General features: G+C 38.5%; 1 protein-coding gene across 1 annotated transcript; it reads right to left on the bottom strand.

Moving 5' to 3' along the window:
- Positions 1 to 1,342: 1,342 nt before the first annotated feature.
- On the bottom strand, positions 1,343 to 20,086 carry LOC136836421 (uncharacterized). Its single transcript, XM_067100642.1, has 3 exons — positions 19,948 to 20,086; positions 3,666 to 3,923; positions 1,343 to 3,448 (listed from the first exon to the last, which is right to left on the bottom strand). Exons 1-3 carry the CDS (start codon positions 19,948 to 19,950, stop codon positions 1,523 to 1,525), a joined length of 2,187 nt encoding a protein of 728 aa, XP_066956743.1. The 5' UTR covers positions 19,951 to 20,086; the 3' UTR covers positions 1,343 to 1,522.
- Positions 20,087 to 20,546: the final 460 nt, after the last annotated feature.

Raw genomic sequence — 20,546 nt, 5'->3', positions numbered from 1 at the left:
ATTTTTAAAAAAAGCATTGATTTAAATCAATAGTTACTTCTGTCCCAACTAACATAGAATTTAAAGGAAAAATGTGAAAACAAACACATAATTACACATACTGGATATATTTCTGAGGAATAAAACACTAAAACTTCCTTTTACAATACAAAAAATTTCCACAGTCCATTGAATCAAAGGGCTTTACTTGCAAAGAACTGTACTTGTTTCTGAGGAGTAGAATAGTAAAGCACTTCCTTTTACACTACAGTATACCAAAAAAATTAACACCCAAACTACTACATAGTCCTAACATGATATATACGGGAACAGGACAGAGAGATGATGCAACATTCCGTAAAAAAACTCCAAAATGTGTTTTAAACTAATGTACAGAATATATATATATATATATATATATATATATATATATATATATATATATATATATATATATATATATATGTGTGTGTATATATATATATATATATATATATATATATATATATATATATATATATATATATATATATATATATATATATATATATATATATATATATATATATATATATATAATGTATATATATATATATATATATATATATATATATATATATATATATATATATATATATATATATATATATATATATATATATATATATATATATATATATATATATATAGTATATATATATATATAATACTATATATATCTTATATATATATATATTTATATATATATATATATATATATATATTATATATAAAATAAAACTTTCAAGTACAGTATTTTTATTTTTTAATAAAAAAAATCACTCTCTTTTTCTACATTTTTAAAGTTGAAGTTTATTGAAATACCGTTAACAATTTGATTATGGATATTAACATTTCCTCAACATAACCTGTTTATTTATTTATCACAATAATGAAATATGCTTCTTGTAAATTTATCATTCCAGAAAAGTATATTTTCCACAATGACATCTACCTTCAATATTTGCAGTTTTGGTATATATACATCATTGTGTTATATTCTCAATTGACTATTTTCTGTGTTTGGTATTAGCAAATGCTGTATTCAGGCAAGAATATATGAAATTTTTACGATTTTTAATCAGTTTAATACACTGAACTCACAGAAGAGTTGTTTAAATAGTTTTTTAAGCTTATACAGAATTGGCGCATTCGCATAGTTGGGATACAAAAACTTGCTTTCCTATGTCAGAAGATATATATTTATTTATCGTTTTTCTTGTGGCTAGGAATTTTCCTGCTCTGTTACAAATGTATTTCCTACATTAGGGTTTCTCTCTTTGTATTAAAGAAGGCGAGTAAAGAGGGCAATGAAAAGTTTGTGTCCTGCTATTTGTTTCTTTATTTTTAATGTATCCAACATCAGGTCACTTCCCAGAGAAATATCTTTGAATATAATGTCTATATTAATCTGATATCACGTTAATAGGTATAAGTGAAAGTATGATGTACATGAGGCAGCACTAAGTAAAAAAAAGAAATACCTCAAGCTTCAAGGAAAAAACTACATACATTTCTTACGGCTGTTGCTTTTCTCATGGTACACTGGTCTGCGCTTAACACTCCTGCGAACGTTTGTGGTTGTGTTCATCTGGACCATGGTATTAAAGTCCAGGATGTAAAGGGTGCCAAAAATATGAAAAGTGATTGAGCTTGAGGGGTCTTTCTGATACTCCCTTTCTATTTCATCGGAGGTGATGCTACTCACACCGGAAGATCCACGGGTTGTGTCGGTTCTACCATATTGGACCCAATAATCGTTCCGGTCTTGGAAATACCAACGGTACTTAGGGATCGCTACTGCATTCCCATTGATCTGTTGTGAAGTTATCCTTCTGAGACTCAGTTTTACTTTTGTTTTTCCATTCCACAGAGACATTTCCTTGAAGTTTACTTCCCATTTATCACTTCCAAACAAACTGAAGATTCTCCTTTGACAACTGTTTTTGTTAAGGGGTGGAATGATGCCAGTGTCCCGATTCGGTTTACAATAAGCCTTTTCTAAAACCTCTACCTGGGTTTTTCTCAGATTAACCCATCCTACCCCTCTCTCTTTAACTTGCCAGTGAAAATGGGCATCAGCATGGAGTCTCTTACAGCCTGTAACTTCATTTCTGCATTTATTGGTCACTGAATAATAACAGATTTCTGGTATCTCAATGTTACCTTCATAATCATCGTGCCACAGAGTTCGGTGTGGGGTATTCTGAAAGCTTTCACTTGTAGACACCTTGTCTTCATAGAAATTGGACGCCTCTTGGCGATTATGGTGTCCTGTTGGATTAGATGTAGACTGTGGTATCACTTCAGATAAAATGTGAGGAAGTTGTTGGGCTGAAAGTTCGTGCATCAAGAATAGTTTTAATACAGACTGATTGTGACTGGACTTGATATTGTGACCTAGAATACAGTTTTCATCTGGACATGAGGAAAATATATAATTTGGACAAATGTGAAGTTTAGAACATGAAGATTTGTCGTGGCAACCTTCAATGCTTATATGGTATGAGCATATCTTAATTTCTGGTTTAAAGGATATTTTTCCACCATTTTCTTCAAAGACGTGTTTGTAATCATCAAGAATTCTGTGGATGTCATCAGGTTCTGTGCCATGGTTTTGTATTATCATCTGAGTTGATGTACTGAAGTCTTCTGTATTGATTAGGATGTTTAAGAGCATAAAGCAAGTAAATTCTTGGGTTGTGTGGTAAGGGGTTCTGTGCTGGTCTCTGTGTTGTAATAGAGCTCTGCTCTTCTGCTGAGGTGATGTATCTCGATTTTCCAGATGAGTCATTGTACCTTGGGTCTGGCATGATGATTCCCCTCTGCCTCTCCAGTAAGCGTCTTCATCAGGATTTTTGTGGTGAGTCTTTTTCCAGTTGTCCGTGTCATGAGATCGCCCTCTATTCCCCTGGTCAGGTGATCCCCCTCTGTATTGATGGCAAGGCATTGCATTCTTAGTTCCCTGGTGATGCAGTCCACCACAGTTTGTCATGCAAGGTAATTTACTTCTATTTCTTTGGTAAGATGATTCACTTTGGTCCCTCTGGTAAGGTGGGTTACTATACCTCTGGTGAGATGATTCATTTGATTCCCTCTGGTAAAGTAGTTCACCACTATACCTCTGGCGAGATGTTTCACTTCGGTCCCTCTGGTGAGGTGGTTCTCCGTTATACCTCTGGTGAGATGATTCACTATGGTCCCTGTGGTGGAGCAGTTTATCTCTACTTCTCTGGTAAGGAGAATCACTTTGGTCCTCATGGCTGGGTGTTTCACCCGTATCCTGCTGGTAAGACAATTCATTTCTGCCCCTCTGGCGAGGTGGTTCACCTCTGTTTCTTTGGTGAGATGATACTGTATGGTCTCTTGGGTCTTCATTATTCTGACAACTATCAATAGTTATCATTTCAAACCCTTCATCCAAGTTATTCTGCAATAAAAATTCATACACAGCTTGGTTTAGGTGGTTGAAACTAGATGAACTATATTTCAATTGTTTCACTGATATTGACGATTTAGGCAATTTATTTTACATGCAGCTAGAAATCTCTCTTGCTTTCTTTCTCTCTCAGTTTGATTAAATACCTTTCAAACTATATAATGTTTTACTGAAGTTTCGTTTCCAAGAGTCTTTTGCGTACACTTACCGTATCTATTGTCTTCTGCTTATCCTCCAGTTCTTTCAAGCATTTCAGAGCATCCAGCAAAAGGAAGTTGGTGCCAAAACTCTGCAAAGAATTTTCTTGGAAGCTTCTTCGGCAAAAAGGGCAGAATTTATTCTTCATTTTGATCGTTTTATCTAAACATTTTCCACACATGTTGTGTGAGCAAGGTAAAATCTTCGGGCAGAATTCAAATTCATCAAACTCCTGAAGACAGATTCCACATTCCTTAGGAGAAAAGGCCTGGAAAATAACAACATAATTATATAAAATGAAGCTGAAGGTGCAAGTAATATATTTCAATCTTGCTATTATAATCGTGATGACTAACCTGAAATACCTCCATCATGACCAATGTACATAAATGGGATAGCATACGTATTACATTTCTATAATTAATTCCAACCGTTTTTGCATATATGCATAATCCTCTCCTATTTAGATGTGGTGACTGTACTGTATAATAAGATCAGAACATTCAGTACAGAATGAAGTAAGATAGCTTCTTAAGGAATTCCCACAAAGATTATCCTAGTTTTACAGTTTAAATAGATGGGTTTTCAGGGTTTATGGTAACTAAAATAGAAATGACAGAATAATCATAATTATAGTAGTACCACTATAATTAGTGTAGTAACACTTTGGTGTGAAATTGGTAGGAGTAGTATTAACACCTACAGCAGTAATGATGATAATAGCATAAATATATTTAATCAGATATAGCCACAGTTTTATTTTCATATGAGACTGACCTCCAGGACTGAATTATTTTCTGTGTAATAAAATGTATTTTATATTATATCAGTTTCCTAAGACTTTTTTGTTCTTGTGGGACTTTTTGATGCTTAGGGTAAGGTTGAGATAGTGGGAGATGGTATCTGCATTCGATACGACAAGTTTACATATTTTATTACACAATGGAAATGACTGTCAAGTTTGAAAGAAAGTGTCTGTTGTTTGTTTTACTTTTCTTCCGTTGATGTAATGCTAAAAGATAGCTCCGTGATTATATTGATAATGGAGACAATGTTGAAGTGTAGTTGTTGCATGGTGTCCGTAAATATTATTGAGGTCCTTGCACTTTACTTTCAATAAAGCAGTCTTAATCTCTTCTACTTGGGTGGCACCATAATGTTTCATAGTTACAGATGACATTGGGTTTCCTTAAGAACAATTCCCTGATTCCTTTGTATGTCATACAGTCTCATCTGGTCTTTCTTGGTAACGGTCTTGTTGTTGTCTTTGTTTTGTTTTTTGCTTTTATTACTTTACGTGTTTATAGTATTGAATTCTTCAAATATTAATTTAATGCAAAAATTTATGACAGTCTTCTTACAAGTTGTTGGTTAGGAGTTGAGAGATACTGTCTGATTCTGTATTGACTGTATTTCATAAACCACAAGACTCAGTTTATATAGGGAAATACAATTGACCTTTTATAGACGTCTCCAGTTCGTAGGCTCTGGGTGAACAGAAGCGCTGGATTCTGTATTTTCATCATGAACATTAACATCAATAAAATGGAGGTGCATGCCAATGCTCCACATTCTCCTCAGTAATAATTAGTCCCAAATTTTGTTTGAATTTAGATATCCTTTATATCTACCTGTAGCTACGTCTATGAGTTGCCAGGCAGCCCCACAAACAGCAGATACCTGCGGAAACAATAAAAGGGAAATCCTCGCACTCCTGCTAGTTTGCCCGAGGACTAACCATTTGTTCAACAGTTTAGCCAATTTCAGAACACCTTCCCACGACTGGACCATGTAGTACAAGCCATTGTCGGAGCTTCTTTCTCTTCCATACTCAGTCTTACCCAAACAATCGTTGCACTAAAATCTCTGTAATCTTTCCCTTGTCCCCCAGCATTCCTGAAGCACAGACGCAGTCACTGTTTTTCCTTGCTATTCCTGAACATCCTTCCTTCTCACAAGTGTTGAAAATAATACGAATATAAAATAATATATATATATATATATATATATATATATATATATATATATATATATATATATATATATATAGATGTAATGATAGCCAGGAGAATATTAGTTAGGAATAGCTTAAATATAAAAGAGAAAAAGAAATGAGAGAGAACCATTAATAGACAAATGAGAGAGAGAGAGAAAGAAAGAAAGAGAAGAGAGAGAGAGAGAGAGAGAGAGAGAGAGAGAGAGAGAGAGAGAGAGAGACAATAACGATTAGGAAGTGTCGTGAGTATGTAGCCAAAACATTGGTGAGAGAGTAATGTAAGCGCAACCATTAAAAGCTGCTTACCCGTCTCACCTGTGTCCTGAGCCTTAGCGGAGTGAGGTCGATAGCCTCACCAGTTATGGGTTAAGAAGATTGAAGAAAGGCTCATACTTCGATTCATAGTCATACTACTAACTTGTATATATACTGTATAAGTTTACTAATGTGTTAATGAAGTAAGAAAGTTGCACTGTGTCTTCCTAAGCCTTCTGAGACTCTAACAACTAACAACAAACAAAGCCAGAAACGAATAAAACAATAAAAAAAAGAAAAGACCTCATTACATATATATATATATATATATATATATATATATATATATATATATATATATATATATATATATAATGTAATGTAATGTAAGCGAATATCACGGGAAAATAAAAGTAGAAAGATCCGTACCAAGTGCTATCGCGAGAATGCTTATTCCTGAGGATGCGGAAACAAACAATCTCCCGGAAGCGCTTGTATGGATCTCCCGACTTTTATTTTCCTGTAGTGTTCGCTTATACTAAATCACGTGCATCTCTGCAGTTTTCTGAGCATGCATATACGCTTCCAGGTGTAGAAATAACTATGCAGTGTGAATAAGCAAAACAGCAACGCGAAACTCGAGGTTCAGGAATGAAAGGAGAATTGGAAGTCATTGAAGTCTGCGCCGGAAAAATGCAAAAATTAGATTGAATAGGATACTGATGGAATCATCTTCATATTTTCTTTGTTGGCGCAGATGAGCATTTACGTGAGCCACGTGTTTCTGCCTATCAAACAAAAGGTGACCTCTGGCTGGTGATAGTCAACAGGGAAGACGGGGAAATCCTTTGGGAAATTTAATGGTTCGAGATTAGACGCCTCGATTATCACGCCACCATCAGCTGCGAGTGTTATTTTTATTTTTTTTTTTTTGTTCTCTGTAAAAGGGGGCTATTGTGCCTGCTTTGTCTGTCCGTCCACACTTTATTCTGTTCGCACTTTTTCTGTCTGCCCTCAGCTCTTAAAAACCACTGAGGCTAGAGGACTGCAAATTGGTATGTTTATCATCCACCCTCCAGTCATCAAACATACCAAATTGCAGCCTTCTAGCCTCAGTAGTTTTAATTTTACTTGAGGTTAAATTTAGCAACAATCATGCTTCTGGCAACGATATAGCATAGGCCACCACCGGGCCGTGATTAAAGTTTCATGGGCCGCGGTTCTTACAGCATTATACCGAGACCACCGAAAGATAGATCTACATCAGCAACAACTGGAGGACAACAACAACAAAAACGGTGATGCACAATGGTCTTTGCAAAACCAACGAATACATTGCTCTCAAAGCCCCTCTCAGTATGGCTCAAGTTGAGGTCTAGTGTATCGGAGTCGGAAAATTGCTATGTGTCCATTAATTTAGTTTTTTTTAAATGTTTTGAGATAAGAAAATAAGTTCTGCTGAAACCCACGTTCAGTTTTCCCTTGTGAAGAGATCCCGAACCATGAAAAGATTAAAATGTGGAGTAATCAGCGTTGTTTTGCCAATTCTAAAATACTCTAGATCTTTTTAATGTGGCTTTCATTCGTTACAGTTTATCGAAGAGTACAGTCTTTGGTATTTTACCTTTTCAGTGAAAATCGATGTTATTCATTCAAAAATAATATCTTACTCTTATCGAATGACTTTTTCCGCATAATTTATGTTTCAGAAAGAAAATGGTTTTCAGGACTAAATTTTGGTGGAAATCAAATCTCTAAAAACATTTCAGTCCTCCTCATGGCCCATTGCTGCTCGCTTATGAACTCTAAGTTTTGATCCCAGATTCGGCAACGTTGTATTATGAAATGAGGCGCTCAGCCAACTTTTCTTATCCGGGTGTAAAATCTTTTACGACACTTAAGAATATGAAACATTTACAAGGCATAGTAGGGAATGATTACTACTTTATCAAGTAACCACAAAGAGGTTGGATAATGAATGAATTAATGATTTTGAGTTATCTGGCATCGTGACAACTGGGTCATTGACTCAGATATCAGTTAAATGAACAACTTAAATGTTATAAAAACAATAAAAAGATAAAAGAAAATGAATGAAATCTTATATTTTTGGGAGAAGACCAGCGCCGATAATAAATCTAAAAATGCCACTGGCATCATACACCACATCCTCTGCTAGGATCTTGTCAAGGATGAACCCTGCCATCCCGACCAAGAGCCTCAAAGAGGTAACGGCTTCTAACATCCCCAAGACTGCGGCACTCAACCAGCAAGTGCCTCACAGTCAAGGAGACCAGGCAATCCTCGCATATAGGTTGGTTCTCCCCGGCCATGTATGTTAAGCGAGGATGCCCAATCCTTAAGCCCCAAAGACCCGTCTCCCATCTTCCAGGCATACTGCCATACTTCCAAGAAAATATAACATCCGTAATTTCTTTCATTTTATTTTCTCCTATACTATTCCAATGCTCTTGACATAATTAATTATAAGTCTTCTAACGCTTGGGAAGAAATCATTATATAAAAGTGGACACCTCCTTGGAGGTAAATCTTGAGCTCCTGCTTTGGCCAATCTGTCAGCTTCTTCATTTCCATGCACATCAGCATGTGCTGGAACCAACAAATCCTAATTTGTGTTCCTTTGTGTAATAATAGGTGCACCCATTGCTGAATTTCTAAAACCAAGGAGTTAGTCGAGTTAAAAACACTAAGTTCCTGTAATGCACTCTTAGAATCACTAAAAATTTTAAAATTTGTGTCATTAACAATTGCTATTTTTTCAATAGCATTTAAAGTCCCAAGCAACTCTGCCGTAAAAATAGATGTTAAAACAGGAAGTGCACCTTTGGTCCAAAACTTCTTGCTAAAAACTCCAAATCCAACCCCAGCGCTGGATTTGGAGCCATATGTGAATGCCCAAGTTGAATCCTTATGAACCTCACTGTGTTCCACAAATATGGAACGGATCTCTATATCCGTCATATTTTTCTTAAAACCATAAAAACATTTACAAAATGAAATTTCTGTTAATTTCCATGGCGTGTTTACTGATATTTTATAAAGAAGCACCTCATTTCTACTAATACCAGTAGTGCCAAGTAACTGTTTAAGTCAATACCCGTAAGGTTGTGGACATTTAGGATGCATCTCATAATGCCTGAACTGTTTTTTGCTTGTTATAATTTGAAGGGCTGGAGAATTGGGAAGTCTCTGCATCCTATACCAATAGCGAAGGATGGATGACTGGCGATGGAGTTGTAAAGGCAACTCCCCAGCAACAACCAACAGGCTTGATATTGGAGAAGTCTTGAAAGCACCAGTTGCTAGTCTAATGCCTGCATGATGTACCGAGTCAAGCATTTTCAACCTGCTGGGGGTTGCAGAAGAGTATACTTCACACTCACATAACAATTTCGATAAAATCAGGGCTTTATGCAACATTAAACGTATTTGACGGTCTGCACCCCAGGACGTGTGAGCTAAAACTTTAAAAGATTTTAAAATCTTTTGACACTTTGTCTTTAACATCTTTGGATGAGACACCCATGTTGACCTACAATAAAAAATTAGACCAAGAAATTTGGTTTCCTCTACACACAGGAATTCTTTGATATATATATATATATATATATATATATATATATATATATATATATATATATATATATATATATATATATATATATATATATATATATATATATATATATATATACGAGGAATTAGAGAGGGTTAAGTAAGTAATTTTCGGTATCCAGGCAGCCTTGTGTCTTGATCCCGTTGTTCGGAAGAGAAATAGCCTTTACCAGTACTAAACTGCGTACGATATATAGTAGTACAGACATCCGTTGTGTTAAAACTTTACGTGAAGCAACGGGAAAATTGACTGTGTCCGATGTGGGCGATAGTTTATGTAATTCCCTCGATAACTACACATTCTTTCTTTGTCGGGACCAATTGGGAAGTAAGGGTGGTTTAATGTAATTCATGTGTTGCAGGGTAACCCTTTATCACCTGTATTGTGGTTCCCTGGTTGGCGGCCTTATTCCATTAAATAATTATCTGTCTTTGAGGTTAACTTTTAGCTTTAATTGACAGGTTACGTGTGTCCTTGGCAACTCAGGGCCTCATAAATTATGTTACTTAATTAATAAACTCATTAGCCAAGCACCCACGCGTAACAGTGGCGATCTAGCCTAGGATCTAATTAATTTAGAGAAAAGGATCTGGAGTAAAAATTAATTACACATTAATTCCAAAGAGAAAAGTCAGATATTTAATTTCATGCTATTCTTCCAAACGAGGAGACAGCACAAGGCATAATAATAATAAGAATACCAGTTATAATTAAGAGATTAGCATAGGTAGGAAAGTGTGCATTGAGAGCAGTTATAATTGACAACTTGCAAAATCTTAAAAAGAAGCACTTTTGCCGCATTTGGATATCGTGGGTGCTACATTCCAGCGAAGGTCGTGAGCTGAGTTAACGTGTCATTGTTAATATTTTGCTATTTTCCCCGGACAAGGATTAATGCATGATATTGATTTTTGAATGAGTTAACTAGTGCACAATAAAGAACGGAGAAAGTGTGCCTAACGTGTCTCTCGTAGGTAGAGGACAAAATTTGCGGAGTTTGTTGAATTTCAAAAGCAGTAACTGCATTCGCCACTACCCAGAGGCTCTATCGAGTGTGACAGAGTTAATAAGTGTTCAGGTAGCGAGAAGCATATCAAAATCCCGTGTCCTTAAAATAGCAAACAAACGGCAATAGTTAATTTCATAATAATTTGCATTTTAAGTAAAGTAAATTCAGTCCTGTCAGGACGTCACGAATCTAATTCCCTTGCCTTGCTAGTGTGTCGGCAGTGGATGGCATTAATTCCACGCGAGAAATAAAAAGAAAAAAAAAACGTAGCTCATAGTAATTTCGTTTTCCATCTCCCTAACGTAAAATCCTTTGCATTGTTGGTATATTTAGAGTAAATCTGTATTCCTGCATTTGCTTCGTTCGTTTTGTGAGAGGAATCCGAGTGCTTTGTGTAATTCAATTGTAAAAAAAAAAATGCGCCTCGAGAGTAGTGTATTCATCCGCCGATTCGCTTCCAGCCGCACTTGTTTTGAATTTGTTTGTGCTAACGGGATTTGCCCAACATTTTGGGACCTTTGCTGTTATTGTCTTGTAATTGGGGTAGCGCCCAGTCACTTTTAGCTTCTGCCTCATTGCCACTTCGGGACTACATCGTTGTGTGGAGTAATCCCCCTTGGAAAATCTTAGCCAGATAGACTTCGATAGATAGAGACTAGGATAGGGTTCCATACAATAGATAAAAGCAAGATATAATAATTCATATAAAGAAAAGAACTTATAATTTTAATCATAACTCCTCAGAGTAAGAGGTACATCTCGGGATACCAGGACAGCTACGATTGCTAACCCAAGCCCCTAAGAGAGCCCAAGACGACGTATCTTCGAATAAGAACCCTGCCAGTGTGCACTTATAAAAATTTTACTTAAATTTTCTCAGGCAGCACAAATAGGCTGGCTGAATCTCTCTCTCTCTCTCTCTCTCTCTCTCTCTCTCTCTCTCTCTCTCTCTCTCTCTCTCTCTCACATATTCAAGTAAGCATTCAACGTAACCTAACCAAGTGCACGTGACCCTCTTCATAAGAAATTTAGGGCCGACACCGGGATAATTAACTTAATTAAACCAAATAACCAGACACACCTCTGTACCACAAATAGATAAGGACAAGTTAAGATTAATTACAATTAGAAACTGTCGGTCACGAGTGAGGTATTTTACCCAGACTTAAGCAGAAGGTAGCCTTTCCCCCTCTGCAGGAGAAGGGGGTAGTAGCACAGCAAGTACTGGGACCAGACACTCACGAAGGCCTCATAAGCAACCACAAGTCACTCTTCCTTCCACAGTGCCACTAATCTGAAGCACTGTCATCAGCCGAATAGCTTACATCTCTCTCTCTCTCTCTCTTTCTCTCTCTCTCTCTCTCTCTCTCTCTCTCTCTCTCTCTCTCTCTCTCACTGGTTTGTTACACTCTGCTGGGGTAGAGTGCATTTCCCTTAAATATAACCTAGTTGGACTCAAGTAAAGGTTCCTAGGAACGCACTGGCACCATAGTGCCACCAAGCAAACTAGAAAAAAAAACAGACCAAAGGAACACAGAAGAAAAGTCCTTCTGGTACCTAACCTACACCAGTACATAAGGATACTGAGTGCCACCAGTGTGACCTTTACACGGCACACCCAACCACAGTGCCACCTTATTGAAAGGGTGCCACATCACTGAAGGGACACTTCCTTGCTGCCCAAGTACATCCAGTCGACCCGGATAGACGCCCTTCCCCACCAGCACCATGGCAGCAGAGAATTATAATGCCTTCATGGAGCCGGGGATGGCAGCAGGTCTCACCGGATTGGACCTCGCCACATGGGTCAAGGAGTAGATGGATGACTTGGCCAAGCAAGAGAACGAAGAAAGACTCGAACGGCGGAATTATGAAGCCGAACAGAGGAGGTATGAAGTTGAACAGAGGCAGCTAGAAGACGAAAGAGAAGAAAGGAAAAGACAGCATGCGTTAGCCTGCAAGGAGAGTGAACTAGCTCTCAGAGAAAAGGAGCTCGAGCTGGAAAGAACGAGAAGAGAAAATGCTGAAGCTATGGCTAGACAGCAAGCCTCCAGCCCCACACCTGCTGCACCAAATGCTCCAATCTCGAGCATCAATTCCCTCGTTCCTAAGTGGACTGAGGACGAGCTAGAAGCATGACTGGAGGAAATCGAGGCACTCTTCAATAACTACAGCACCACCGAGACAGAGAGGGCCTTAGTACTAGCCAAGCACATGGAGGGGAAAGCTAAGGCAGCTCTTCGCTCACTGGAGAAGAGCCAGAGAGGCAACATTGTTGAAGTGTGTAGAGTCATTACAAAGGCCTATGAAATCACCCCCAGAGAAATGGAGACAGCAGCTCCAAGGTCTTGCCAAGGAAGTCGGCTGGGTCCTGGACTGAATGGGCCTGTCACAAGACCCAGTCTGGTACCCGCTGGTTCACCTCCTTGTCTTGCACAACGTTTGAGGACCTCTTCAATCGGACCATGCTGGAGGACCTTTACCAATGTGTGCCTGGGCCCCTTGCTGTATATTTAAACGATAAGTAGCCCACCCCCCTTATGGAAGCCTGCCTCATGGCCAATTCATGGGAAACCATCAACCAGTCCCACAGCACATCTCAGCAGCGCAACATGCCTCCTGGTTACCTCTCAGGCTCAACTAGCCCGAAGAATGGACTGCCGAGCAAGCCTACGTGCACCCACTGTAAGAGGGTGGGGCACACGCTGAAGCTGATTGCCAATACAAGCTAGGCACTAACAGACAGCCTCCTACTACCAGCCAGAACTCCTCTCCCTCTTCATCCACTCAACCCTCTCCACCAACACTTACTACAGGTCACCGAGCCCCTACAAGAGGCCAGTGCAAATCCTGTGATGCTGCCGGCCACTACAATACTGGACATCCGGTCTGTCCACATCATGTCCCCACCACCAAGTTCATCAACCTTATCAGCACCTCATTTTCCGCAGTCGGGCCGCAAAAGATCCTTTACCCTGAGAGACTGGAGACCCAGTTCATCTCGGTGGCCCCTCTTAAGGGCTCTAGCCTGCCCGTGACCCTTCTGGTCACCTTAGACACTGCGGCAGACATTAGCCTGATCTCCAGGGCCCAAGTGCCAGCCGGTGCCATGGTTGACGAGAAAACCCGGTGGGAGATGAAGTGGATAGAGGGCCACACCATTACCGTTCCCATGGTCAAGCTCTAGGTCACGACACCTTGGGGCACGTTACCCCATCACCTTTGCATGGTGGGTGGAATTCGGCCCAGAGTGGACTTCCTGTTGGGTCGGGACTTTCTCTGGGGAAGCCCTTCACCAACGCCACTTCTGGATGAAGCCCACAAATACTGCAAAAGTGTACAAATCTGCCCATTTAGTGATGTTAATTAGTGTAAGCTGGAGCCTTCTTTCAGTAACAGACATCCTTGATTCTGCAAATGATATAGGAAGATCATCAACGAAAAGAGTGTGCAATACATCATAAGGAATATGAGGAGATATACCATTGATAGCAAATGCAAATAAGGGTAACACTAAGAACGCTACCTTGTGGGACCCCTTCTTCATGGAGTTTACTTTCTGACAGAGTATTACCAACTCTAACTTGAAAGCGTCAACGTGTTAGAAAGGCCTTAATAAACTTTGGCAGTTCTCCTCTAAGTCGTGATTGATGGATGGTTTTAAGGATTCCATGTCTCCATGATGTGTCATTAGCCTTTTCAAGGTCAAAGAGTATAGTAACATGATGCTGACTGGAAGCAAACGATTCACATACAGATGACTCAGGATGAATCAAGACATCAATAGTAGAATGCATTTTTCGAAATCCACAGTGTACAGGTGATAAAATATTGATTTTTCTAATACCCGAACAAGCCTTGCATTGACAAGATGTCAAGGCAATTGGGCGGTAGCTTGCAGATAAAAATTTGTCCTTTCCCGGTTTCAAAAGGGCTAAAATTAAAGCTAGTTCCCAAACTGATGGGAAACTGTGATCACACCAAATTCTGTTGATAATGCTAATTATGAAAAGCTTAGTGTTCTTACATACATGCTTTATCATTGCATATGGAACCTCATCAGGGCCTGGGGCTGTATCTGTCCATGTTGACAAGGCAGAATCGAACTCTCTCTCAGTAAATGGAACATTGTAGGGTTCGTCTTTATTGGATGAAAAATCAAGTGGCTTTTGTTCTTCCCTGGAACGGTATTGGTATCCAGGAGATGTTTCCGATTTCTGGGAAACTTTTTCAAAATGGTCTGCTAATTTGTTACTCACTTCCAGTGCACTTATGATGCATTGCTCATTAGCCTTTATTACAGGGGGGGGGAGGTTAGGAGTATATTTTCCTGCTATTTTATTGACTTTTCTCCATACAGCTGAAGATGGAGTTCTTTTATTCACTGGAGAAACAAAGGATGACCTGGATTGGCGTTGGGTTGCTTTTACTGCACGCCGGAACTGTGTTCTACACTTTATACTACGACGCTATGTTCTGTTCGATTTCGTCAGCATCTAGTCAGAGCAGTTCTTGTGGCCCAGTGAAGTAACTGGAGTTCAGGCGACCACCAAGGAACTGGTTGACGGCAGAATAAGAAAGTGGTTTTAGCAATGGAATGCAACCCAGCAATGTGAAGAGTACCATTAAGTAAATCAATGGCATCATCAACACTGCTAAACTCATCCGCATCACCTTCGATTTCACTTAATTCCCTGAACTTATTCCAATCTGCTTTATCTAAGCACAAGCGAGGAGATCTATGCTCTGGTGGACTACTATTGCTTTTAATGATTATTGGTGCATAGTCACTAGTATGCCAGTCATCCAATGTTCTTCACTAAAAGTCAATAAGGCAGTTAGAACTAGCTATGGATAGGTCAATACATGACAAAGTGCATGTTTGCATGTGAAAGTGAGTAGGTTCACCTGTATTAAGAATCCCTATGTCCTCGTTTTCAACAAGTGATGCTATGAAATTTCCTTTTCTATTAGCTAAAACATCACCCCACAATGGGTGTCTACTGTTCATGCCCCCTACAAGGAGAAACGCTTGAGGAAGTTGATTAATCAACCCTACCACATCATTATAGCAGACATCATCATTGGGAGGTAAGTAGAGAGAACAAACAGTATATTTTCTAGTTAATTCTACTTGCACTGCTGCTGCTTGAAGAGGAGTTTGTAGACTTAAAGATATCTTAGGAATGTCATGGCAAATATAAACCAAACTCCCTCCATAATTTCCTACTTGAAGATTATAAGCAGTTTGATATGCAGTGTATTCCCTTGGACAAGGAGTATTAATGTCCAACATAGTTTCCTGTAAACACATAAAAACTGGAGAGATTTCATGAATGAGAATCTTAAGCTCTTCATACTTAACCCTCAGACCTTGACAGTTCCATTGCAAGATGGAGGAAAAAATGCTGGTTATTTTTTAGAGGACTCTTTGAAAGAAGTCCTCGATTCTGTATTTTTCATTTTATTGCTACTTCCTGATGATTTTTTAAAAGATGGTCGAGATAATTTTGGTCTTACACTCTTTTTAACATTGTGTATCTTATCTGATTGGCGAGGTTTGTGGTGTAGATCAACTGTGATTTTTGAGTGAATTGTCTCATTAGGCGATTTTGATCTGTCAACTTTGTTTAGAGACAATATTTCATACCTATTGCTAGGTATTTCAGCATGTCTTGTGAATGGAGGGGAAAAGGAAGATGGTCTCCTTCTTTTCCTATTGGAAAGTGGGGAGGTGTGTTGGTATTTTCCCTCTGTTATGAGAGCATTAACATGCTCTTGAGTACCAAGTTCCTCTCCTAAATCGGGCAGAGAGAGCACCCGAGATGACAGCCTAGAGCTGCTCATCTTAGGAGAAGAAGGTGCAGAGGGACGGGGAGTAATATTCAAAATTGGAGGCACTGATATGTGAATTGGAGGCTGAGCATTTATATCTGAACTTATGTTTGCATTCATTGGCATACCTGGCATTTTTTGTTTATCTTGCTTGCTGATATTTGATTTCAAGGCCTTAGCATAATAATTTCTTTTCCTTACTTAGAAGTCTTCTAGCATAACCCACACTTATATGCTCTGCATCTGATTTCAGTAGAGCTGTTTCCACTTGAAAATGTGGGCATTTTCTATTACTGGTGCAGAACAGTTGTCACACAACTTGTCGTTTTTACAGACTCGAGAAGGATGACTGTAATGGTTTTTGTTTGCATGGGCGTACCGACACCCTTTCATTTTCTATATACCAATGAGAGGGGACATTATGATCCTCAAAAGAAATAATTATCATTGTAGTTTTTGGAATTTTACGTACCTGCCAATCTTGTTTTGGACACATAATCTAATATCTCCTCTTCTTTGAAGTCATATAAATCCCTGTTGAAGATTACCCCTCTCCCATGACTAAAATTAATATGGGGTTTGATATCTACTAACATTTCACAGTCATCTACTTTTAAATTGCAAAGCATAAACAGTTGTGTTTTGGATTTTGCATGAATAAGAACAGACTTCTTACTAAGGCTAAAAATGTCATCATTTCCTATAGTGCCTACTTTCTTTTGAAAATATTTATTGAATTTAAAATAGTTATAATTCTCCTCTTTTGCAGTTGCTATAAGCCATTGGGGGAATCTAGGTACTCTCTCAAGATTATTTTCAAGAGTCGGAGACTTACTTTCATTCAAGTCAGCTAGGCGAAAAACATCTAAATTTCAAGGGAATTTGTCACAAAGTGCTCCCTTTATACTGCAATTATGAAAAAGAATACTTTCAATGTTATATGTGGTACTAAAGGCATCTTCGTGTTTCTCAAAAAAGATCCAGGTTTCCCATTTCGCATCAGCTTCAGTGTAGTTCATATGTATCTCTAAAATTTTCCCATATGGTTTAAATGATGCAAAAATAGACTCATAATAGCATTCACTGGTTATTTCATATGCATGCAGAATTATCAATTTTCTATGGTGACTTTCATCACTCTTAGAATCTTTCTTTTGTGGAGTTCCCTGTGGAAAAGCTGCATCAACCTTAGTTTCTTCTTTCTGAGGTGGAGTCTGTAAGTCAATACCAATATCCTTTTCCATGCCAGTTGTTGCCAGTGCCGGCGAGTCATCGGATGCAGAGGAGGGAAAACTTGTTGCCATATCCATAAATTTTAAGCAAGCCAGCCCACGTGCAGAAATCCAAGAAGTGCACACCCGACACCCAAGAGCACCCACACAGACCCCAACAGCACATTAGAAAGGGAAAACCAGGTAGCTTCCACTGCCTAGCCTCCCTACCCCAACACACCACCAAAGCCTGAGAAGAGACCCCAAGATACCAAGCATGCACACACCAGACCGCCACACACAAACCGGCTCACCAATCCACCCACCCTCCCAAAACTGCTTGTTTATATCAAGAAAGTATCGTGGATCAGTCAGGTATTCGCAATCTCCACCAATGGCACAAGTGAGAGTTGACTCCAAATAGTCCACCACACACCCTACCCTCTTGTGATAATACCAGTACGCTTCCAGTGGCCCCAGGTATAAGCCAATCCGCCTGCTGTGAGTTCTGCTCCAACTAATGGAGACCGACTCCCCACACCAAATGTATTGGCGGGCTTCCGGACAAAAGCCAGGAGTCCCATCTCCAAACACCAGCCCCCCCCTCTCCCACCCCCGATTCTGATGGGCTGATCCCTGGAGATGGTTCCGCCCTCAAGATAGCAATAGGAAAATCCCATCACTGTCTCTTAGGTCCAAAGCATATCGGGTGGCGACTCAACCACCACAAATCCCACAATTAGCTTTTAATGCGAACCCCTTCCAAACATGATCCCCTCTCAGACTCACCTAAGCAGTAAAATTTTGCGAAAGTGGAAATGCCATTTAAACCAAAAACTAGGTAGGATGATTCGTCAGGACCCAGGCCCGAAGGCCTGGGTCCCTTAGCCCCTCACCTTCCTACTCGAGGGGGAGAAGTTGGATAAAAGTTTATTTTGGAGTCCAGCCAATGGTACTCCCGCCTTTCTTTAGTCTTTAATATTTTAAATGATTTCCCTTCAGGATCGACTTCATACTACCACATAATAATGAACTTACTTAAGAATACATCATAACCCGCATCAACAATGAGATGGAAGACATTTGTACTTTTTAACTTGAAAGCGAGAGCTCCCTACTTTGTGCCTTCGTATGATTCCCCTTAAATCGAAGATCATTAAACATTATTCTTTTACTTTATGTTCAGTGTTGTTCGCTTTGCCACGTAATTAATGAAAATGGAGTCCGTCAAAGTACCTCTCCTCTGTGGTAATTATGCCGTGCAATCTAAACGAAAAGGATGCAAGTTGCTTCAGTGACCACGTAACAACGAGAAAAGAATCGGAAGGACAACCTCATTGTTTTCCTTCCCGGTCCAATAACCACAGACCGGGAGAAACAGTTGTGCTGATGATAAATACCCTAGAGAGATAATCCTTCTCTCTTTTTGAATGGAAATTTTAAAATTTACTTTGTATTGTGTTCTGAGAATCCACAAACTTTAATTTTTCTCATGTTTACCCATTTTTGACATGCTCTCATTACTGAGAGGTACTTTGACGGACTCCATTTTCATTAATTACGTGGTAAAGCGAACAACAATTGAATATAAAGTAAAAGAATAATGTTTACAAGAATTATTTTTCATCCGGTCGTCCCTCATACTTGTAAACTTCTCTCACATTTGCAATAAAGTTGTTTTGATGTCTGCCGAAATCCATCATATCTGGAATCTTCTCTTGCATTCTCAGCCTTCTCTGGGAAGTGTCAGCTTCCTCGCAGTTCCTGACTTTCAGCAGTTTCACACTTTCTCATGCATGCAACCTTCCCCCATACTTAAACAGTCCTGTTCTTGGAACTTTCCATCATACCTGTAATGTACTCATACATGTATTCACAAACGTCATTCGTTTGCGGAATTCTCCCGGTGAGATTTCTTTTTTATACATCATCCTCTCACGCAAGGCCTTGCGTCAGGCTTGCGTGAAAAGATTTCTTTACTGTTAAACGGTTTCAGCTACAGCTTCTCTCCATGTAACTCAGAAACATTTGTCAGGAAATAAATTTTTCACCACTGCAAGAGAAGTTTTAGTATCTTTCCGTCATCTGTGTCCAAAACACAGATGACATGTCACCAAAATGGGTTTCATTCATGTAAAAAGCACCTTCATAGAGCTTTTCCGGTTCCTTGGGATTTATCGTCACTTTCGTCAGTAACTTGTTGAACAACTTCGAACACAGTCCTAGTCATTCTAAAATTTGGAGAAACCTTTCTTCAACTCAGTATTGTAAGTCTGAACGAAGTTGAATATGAAAACAAATGAAAATCAAATCGTGAATACACTTTGAGCACTCTGGATCAGCGCTTACCATGTTTAACTACGACAGTAGATCCCTTCGGAATGCTGCGTGACAGAAAAATTCGGTGAACGAAAACAATCCCTCGACGAGCTGAAGGTGGAAAATGCACGAGTCAACTGACCGGAGCAACTTGATTACTCAGAATTGCTTATCTTATCATGTCATGTGATAGAGATATGTTCGCTCGCTCACTCTCTCTCTCAAGGGGGACGCAAGCCACTCTCTGAACTGTATGTCGCCTTAAAAATTAGATTATATATACAGTATATACACACACATATATATATATATATATATATATATATATATATATATATATATATATATATATATATATATATATATATATATATATATACAGTGTATATATATATTATATATATATATATATATATATATATATATATATATATATATATATATATATATATATATATATATATATATATATATATATATATATATTATATATATATATATATATATATATATATATATATATATATATATATATATATATATATATATATAATGAGTGTATGTTTATGCGTGTCTGTGTGAACGAATACTTCATTGACGCAACGGCCTCTTAACTCGATTTCTCCGCT

The sequence above is a fragment of the Macrobrachium rosenbergii genome, chromosome 56, assembly GCF_040412425.1.
Source record: "Macrobrachium rosenbergii isolate ZJJX-2024 chromosome 56, ASM4041242v1, whole genome shotgun sequence".
Lineage (NCBI taxonomy): Eukaryota > Metazoa > Arthropoda > Malacostraca > Decapoda > Palaemonidae > Macrobrachium > Macrobrachium rosenbergii.
The sequence above is the reverse complement of the archived record's forward strand: the minus strand, read 5'-3'. Positions and strand labels throughout refer to the sequence as shown.

Bases quoted from the DNA above. Each gene is read 5' to 3' on its own strand.
- LOC136836421 (XM_067100642.1), bottom strand. The intron at 3,449-3,665 runs GTAAGTGTACGC...TTTTTATTGCAG, and splicing joins AGCAGAAGACAATAGATACG to AATAACTTGGATGAAGGGTT.